General features: G+C 49.6%; 1 protein-coding gene across 1 annotated transcript in view; it reads right to left on the reverse strand.

Moving 5' to 3' along the window:
• Nucleotides 1–4,561: 4,561 nt before the first annotated feature.
• The window catches only part of LOC107124069 (N-acetylated-alpha-linked acidic dipeptidase 2-like), a 42,872-nt gene continuing 40,452 nt past the window's right edge, over nucleotides 4,562–6,981 (reverse strand). The window contains exons 17-18 of the mRNA XM_015427456.1: nucleotides 6,214–6,306; nucleotides 4,562–4,745 (exon numbers count right to left, since the gene is read on the reverse strand). Of these exons, the coding sequence (XP_015282942.1) occupies nucleotides 4,562–4,745; nucleotides 6,214–6,306 (277 nt within the window). The remainder of the gene's footprint in view (nucleotides 4,746–6,213; nucleotides 6,307–6,981) is intronic.

Consider the following 6,981-nt stretch of genomic DNA (forward strand, 5'->3'; position numbering starts at 1 on the left):
CATTATCCATGAGAAGCAGTATGTTATGATTCAGTAGGAGCGCTGCTTCCCAGGCTCAATGGCGCGCACGGGAAGTCCCGCAATTGGGCCTCAGCTTTTTGAATTGACTATAATCTATTGGGATCCATGCTTATGCCTCATTCTGAACAGTGATCCTGTTATGCACCTACTGCTTCAAATAAAGTAAAACCTTTTCTACAAGTGTGTGCTTCGTTGATGCGATGGGAGTCGGACAGTTGGTCTGAAGCGACAGAACAAAATTTGAGTCCAGTGGCATCTTTCAAGACCAACAGAATTTATTTCCGAGTATAAGCTTTCCTGTGCTGCACTTCTTCAGATGCATATGTGCATGAACATAAAAGCTTATACCCAGAATTAAACTGGGTTGGTGCCACCGGACTCAAACCTTGCTGTATTGTTTCCTGTGTGTACGTCTGGATCCCCTTCTCAGAAAGAAGAGAGGGTTGTGGCAGAAGGGCAGAGGAGGCGCTTTGCAAACAGGTCCGCCAACTCCCTTGGGGCAAAAACATCTCTCTTTAATGAAGGCTTCACGGGAGGTTATTGACCGGGGGAGGTTATTCGCCTCCATGCCATGAAGAGCTCCAGCGGCCCATTTCCTCGTAGCAAGCCTCTATTGAAGGGATGGAACAAATATTTTTCTCCAGGCCTGCTGGTGCCATGGAGCCGGGACGTGTCTGCTTCAGGTTCAGCCTCAGCCCTTAACTCATGAGAGGACCTGGACTAACATACAGCGCTGTCCTAAGCAAATAAATTTTTTTTTGGACGGTAGCCATGTTGGTCTGTAGCAGTAGGGCAACATGATGTGAGCAGTGCTCCCTCTAAGCTGTGGAGTCTTGTGAGCAAAAATTCCACTTTGTGAGCTACTGGCATTGAAGTGGTGAGCAGGCAATTTGGCTACTGCGTAAATTCGCTTGCTCTGGAGCCCTCCTTCCTGAGCGAAGACAAAAGTGCGTGAGTCGGAGGCTAAGAAACTGTGAGCTAGCTCAACACTCACTCAGCACCGAAGGAACACTGCATGTGAGTCCACAACCACCCTAAAAGACCAACATAGTTTTCCAGGGTGTCAGGTTTTGTGACTCAGAACTCACTTTTGTCCAGGTGCTACTGAACTTGAATTTGATCCTAACCAGAACAATGCCCTTCTAAGCCCAGGTTAGCCAGATTTCATCAGACCTTGAAAGCCAAGCAGGGCCAGCCCTGGGCATTTTGGGGGTGGAGCCTGAGGGCAGCTCTCCTAACTGCTACACCCAACGTGGCAGAAGAAATAAAAACGAATGACACTCCTTCCGGTGTAGTGAGTCTAAAACTGCCCGTCAAAAGGTGGTAGAAAAGAGCAAGAGTCCAATCGCACCCTTAAGTCAAAAGTGATCACACCAAAACTCACAGGGTTTGTATATGGGCTTGGTGTCTCCTTGCCAAGCGGCTCAGCAATAAAATACATTTCTTGAAAGACACAGTAGGAGACTGGCGCCCCGCAGGCAAAACGCTGATGGTGCCGCCCTGGCAGACAGACACTGTGGCTGCTTTTTGCCGATGTGGCTCCAAAGAGCCACAGCTGGATCGCAGAGGTCCAACCTGCTAAGGGGTGCCGCCTCTGGAGAAGGCTTCTTCTGCTGGAGCAAAGTCCTGCTATTACCAAAACGGACCCCACCGCATCCGACCCATAATCACAAGTCCCAACGCAACATTCTTCTGCTTCACGGCCAGCTCTTATGCAGGCTTCCCACAAATAAAACAGCAACTATGAAATAAAACTTTAATTGCATGACATAACCTTAAAATCATTTGCACACACGTGTCGGGGTATTCGAGGGAATGGTCCTGAGGGGGTCCTACGGCTGGACGATCAGGAAGCTCTTTGAAGCATGCAGGGTTCTGTGGTGAATGATGCACGTGTTCCTGCCCGCACTTCTCCCGTGTTAAGGTGATTGTCAGCAAGCCTGCTCCTTGGGAGGAAAGCGATGGCGAACCTAAACAGAATGATAACAAGTAGAGACATCACCCTGCCAACAAAAGTCCGCATGGTCAAAGCAATGGTATTCCCAGTAGTCATGTATGGCTGTGAGAGTTGGACTATAAGGAAGGCCGAGCGCCGAAGAATAGATTCTTTTGAACTATGGTGCTGGAGAAGACTCTTGAGAGTCCCTTGGACTGCAAGAAGAACAAATCAGTCAATCCTAAAAGAAATCAACCCTGACTGTTCCCTGGAAGGCCAGATAATGAAAATGAAGCTCAAATACTTTGGCCACCAAATGAGAAGGGAGCACTCACTAGAAGACCGTGATGCTGGGAAAGATGGAAGGTCAAAGGCAAAGGATGAGATGGTTAGACAGGGTCATAGATGCAACGAACATGAAATTGAGCAAACTTCAGAGGACGGCGGAAGACAGGAGGGCCTGGCGAGATCTTGTCCATGGGGTCGCGAAGAGTCGGACTCGACTGTGCGACTGAACAACAACAACAGCAAGCAGCTACAGTCAGGTCTGGGTACAAAAAGAAGCATGTTAGATTCCTGCATGGACCGTAGGACTCTGGAGGCTTCCTGCCCTCTCTCACCTGAAGAACAAGCAAGCGGACTGGACCTGGGCAGTGCCTAGAGGGATCCCAGGGACACACGAAGCCGCCTTATGGTGAATCAGGCCCTGGGTCCATCGTAGTCAGTCTTGTCTGCTCAGACTGGCAGCCGCTCTCCGGGGTCTCAGGAAGAGGTCTTTCACGTCACCTCCTGCCTGGTCCTTTTAGTGGGAGACACCAGGAATCAATCCTGGAGCCTTCTGCATGCCCGGCAGAGGATCTTCCGCTGAGCCACAGCCCCTCCCAGAAAACATGATACTTGAACACACGAAGCTGCCTTATACTGAATCAGATCACTGGTTCATCGAGGCCGGTATTGTCTTCTCAGACTGGCAGCTGCTCTCCGGGGTCTCAAGCTGAGGTCTTCCATGTCATCTATTGCTTGGCCCTTTTAATCAGAGGGGCCGGGGATTGAATCTGGGGCCTTCTCTTGGCAAAGCAGACACTCCACCGCTGTGTTGTGAATGAAACACAGTGGAAATATGTGCAATACGTGAACATCAACACCCTGAAATTCCAGGAGTCTCTGATGCAGAACACCCATGGGATGGAACAGCTGGAAGACAGGTGCACATCTGGAAGCATCTCGGTTGCCAGCTCTGCGCTCTTGTAGCTTGAACAGATCACTGCCTCCCTGGACCCTTCGCAGATCTTAAAGGGTAAGAATCCCAAGTTTCTCATCATGACTGGAATGTGGATCTGGGACCCGGGCCGAGCAAGATCCCCTGTCCGTATAAGCACCCATCCTCTCTGTGGGACAAAAGGGGGTTCGTGTGCATTCCAGCCCTCTCCCTGTCTTACTGGGCACTGAGGTTTATGGGTGGAGAAGTACAGATCCAAACAGACTTGTAATGGCAACTTCCACGATCAGTGCAAGCAAGCTAACAGTAAGCATCACTTGGCCACGGCCCCCTCCAATGGGGCTGCGGACTGACCAGCGTGTGGGGTGGGGTGGGGGGTAGCCTGAACTCATGCGTCGATGCCAAAGAGTGGGATACACCTGAGCTGTGCCTTGGAGCCCATTTAGTGTGAGTGGAGGAGTGTTTTCAAAATATATCCTTTTAAATTCCCTGCCTCCCTTCCTCATTGCCATGTGCTGCGCCCACTGAAGAAACTGAACCCTGGGGGGGTTGATAGGCCCTTAGAAACAGCCTAGGAGGCAAAGCTGGGGTCTGTGTAGGAGATGGGGATCCATGAAAACCCGTCGGCCAAAGCACCTCTTCCGCCAGTGCAAAAGACAGTTAGGATCTGAGCTTCCGTCTCTGTACATAAAATCAAGGTCTTGTTGTTGCGTGTCCAAAACAGACTCCAAGCAAGGAACATAAGAGAAGCCAATGTGGGATCAGGCCAATGGCCCATCCAGTCCAACACTCTGTGTCACACAGTGGCCAAAAATACTAGGAGCCATCAGGAGGTCCAGCAGTGGGGCCCGGCTTGGGTCTTAAGAGCTTGGGCCACAATGGTAAGGAACGAGGTAAATCGTGAAAGCAACATATGGCAGGACAGATCCAGGTGGGTAGCCGTGTTGGTCTGAAGCAGCAGAACAAAGATCGAGTCCGGTGGCAGCTTTAAGACCAGCAAAGTTTAATTCTGGGTATGAGCATGTGTGCAAGGCACACTTCTTCAGATACAGAAGTGACAGCATTTGGGAGGGAAGAGAGGCGTGGCTTTCATTCAGGGGCCGGAGGCTCTGCTCAGTTCAAGGTATAACGAGGGCAACTCCCGGTCTGGAAGAGGCAGGCGTGAACTCCACCCCTAAGTCCGTCCAGGCTAATGGCCTCGATTAAGGACGGGAGGGGGTGGGGGAGATTTGGGGAGAGCGCTGGATCTTCCCATCCTGGTGTTGCCTGCTATGCGTTTCCAACTTCCTGAAAATACCAGTGTTATGATGGAGCCACTGGATATGTGGAGATGGTCAACCACTCTTGCTGCCGTCGGCCAGGAGTGCCTCCGCAGAGGACGCCGTCTACGCTGTGGCTGTCAGCGTCCCGGCGGCAGCCTGCACCGTGAAGGCGGCGCTGGAGATTTGCCTCTTGACCTCCTGCCATGCTTTCCGCTGGTCCTCCTTGCTCGCGATGTCAAACATTGCGTCGTAGATCCCAGGGAAGGAGACGCCGGCATACTTGTTGTGACTGCTAGGGATCTCAAATCTCTGGTTAATAAAAACATTTCCGGGTTTTCTAACCCTTATGCCCCCACCTGGATAGGGACGCCAGTTAACAAATATTACAGAGTGTGTCAAATGACTTCTATCAAAGAATTACAGACAATACCGCTATGTGTGCAAAAATGTATACGATGCAAAAACCTTCGTTGTTACAGCATATAATTTTTTTGCACTGTGTACATTTTTGCACGTCGATCTGTAATTCTTTGATCTAAATCATTTGACACACTCTGTGATATTTGTTAACTGGCGTCCCTTTCCACAGCTTGTCATTTGTATTTTGTGTTTATGCTGGGAAGTCTCTTATCGTATACCCACCTGGATAGCCCAGGCTAGCCCAATCACGGAGGCTACGCAGTGTCAGCCCCGGTGAGTACATGGATGGGAGACCACCAAGGAAGTCCAGGGTTGCTATGCAGAGGCAGGCAATGGCAAACCGCCTCTGTTCATATCTGTAATTCTTTGATATAAATCGTTTGACACACTCTGTAATATTTTTTAACTGGCATCCCATTCCACAGTTTTGTCATTTGTATTTTGTGTTATGCTGGGAAGTCTCTTATTGTATACCCACCTGGATAGCCCAGGCTAGCCCAATCACGGAGGCTACGCAGTGTCAGCCCCGGTGAGTTCATGGATGGGAGACCACCAAGGAAGTCCAGGGTTGCTATGCAGAGGCAGGCAATGGCAAACCAAAAAAAAATCAAACCCGGTGCTCCCAGATTAGAGTCCGCAGCTCTTAATCACTAAACCAAACTGGCTCTCTGATGCAGGGGTGGTGGGTGCAACCACAGAATGGCTGCCGCAGTAGGAGGAGAGCGAGGTTATATAAATAACAGGAACTCGCCAGCACTGCAGGCAGAAGTTCTGTCACAGGATATATTATATTATCTTGATCATTTGGTGCAGTCAGTTAAGTGCACGGACTCTAATCTGGGAGTACCGGGTTTGATTCCCCACTCCTCCACTTGCACCTGCTGGATGACCTTGGGCAAGCCCTATTTCTGACAAGAGCTGTCCTTGAAAAAGAGCAGTTTCTGTCAAGAGCTCTCTCAGCCCCATCTACCTCACAGGGTGTCTGTTGTGGGGAGGGGAAGGGAAAGGAGTTTGTAAGCCGCTCTGAGACTCCTTTGGGTAGCGAAGGGCGGGGTATAAATCCAATCTCCTCCTCTTCTTCTTCTTCTTCTTTGAAAAGATATACATATTGTAAATGCTGTTACAGGATAAGGGCAGAATATACATCTGACAAACAAAAAACGAAATCTCTTTTGGCAAGTAAGACAGGTGGTGTGTGGAGGCTGAAGGGTATTTTTAGAAGCCAGCTCTCGCCACCTTCAAAACTATCTAGCTTCTGCTCATGGAGGGATTCCCCCCCCCCAGTTTAAATCTGAAGCCCCTGGTCTCAGCACTGCACGGAAAAGACAGGGGAACAACTTTGTGGGTGCCTTTACCTGTAAAACTGCCTGCCCGGCAAGCCCAGTGGGTCAGTGAAAGCTCTCTCAAGAAGCATCAGCTGATCATTGACACTCCGCACGGCCAGGAGACTGCAGGAGACGGAGAGAACAGGCAGACGTTAGAACAGAGTTCGAGTCCAGCGGCACCTTTAAGAGCAACGAAGTTTTATTCGAGGTATGAGCTTTCATGCGCTTTCATGTGCACGCACACTTCCTCAGATGCAATGAAGTAGAATTGACCAGTCCATGCATATAAGGCAGAGGTGGGACAGCAAATTAGCATGCAACATAATGAAGATGTTTTAACAGATGCAAACAGGAATAACAAGCTAAGTTTATAAGGTCACCATTGTTTGGATTTAATTCCGGGGGGAAACAGTGAAGGAAATAAATATGTCAGAATTGGAGATAGATGTGTAAATGTATCCTTCTTCATTGTGGAGCACTTAGAGTAATTAACTGAGACCTTGTTGTTATGCTCCATGTGTCTCCTCTCAAGCACAGAGATCTCAAGCAGACATTAGTCACCCCTGGACATGGATAAGACACTCGGACCTGCTTTCCCTGGAGTTTCTACTTGCAACCAGGGCTGCTTCCTTCCAACCAGTTGGAAATATTTTTGCAACCTGGATGGCTTGGAAAACCCAAACTGTTTTATTTGTCAGAGGAGGAGGAGGAGGAGGAGATTAGATTTACACCCCACCCTTCACTACCTGAAGGAGTCTCAGAGTGGCTTACAATCTCCTTTCCTCTCCCCTCCCCACC

Source organism: Gekko japonicus, unplaced genomic scaffold (genome assembly GCF_001447785.1).
Source record: "Gekko japonicus isolate JY-2015 unplaced genomic scaffold, Gekko_japonicus_V1.1 scaffold3076, whole genome shotgun sequence".
Lineage (NCBI taxonomy): Eukaryota > Metazoa > Chordata > Lepidosauria > Squamata > Gekkonidae > Gekko > Gekko japonicus.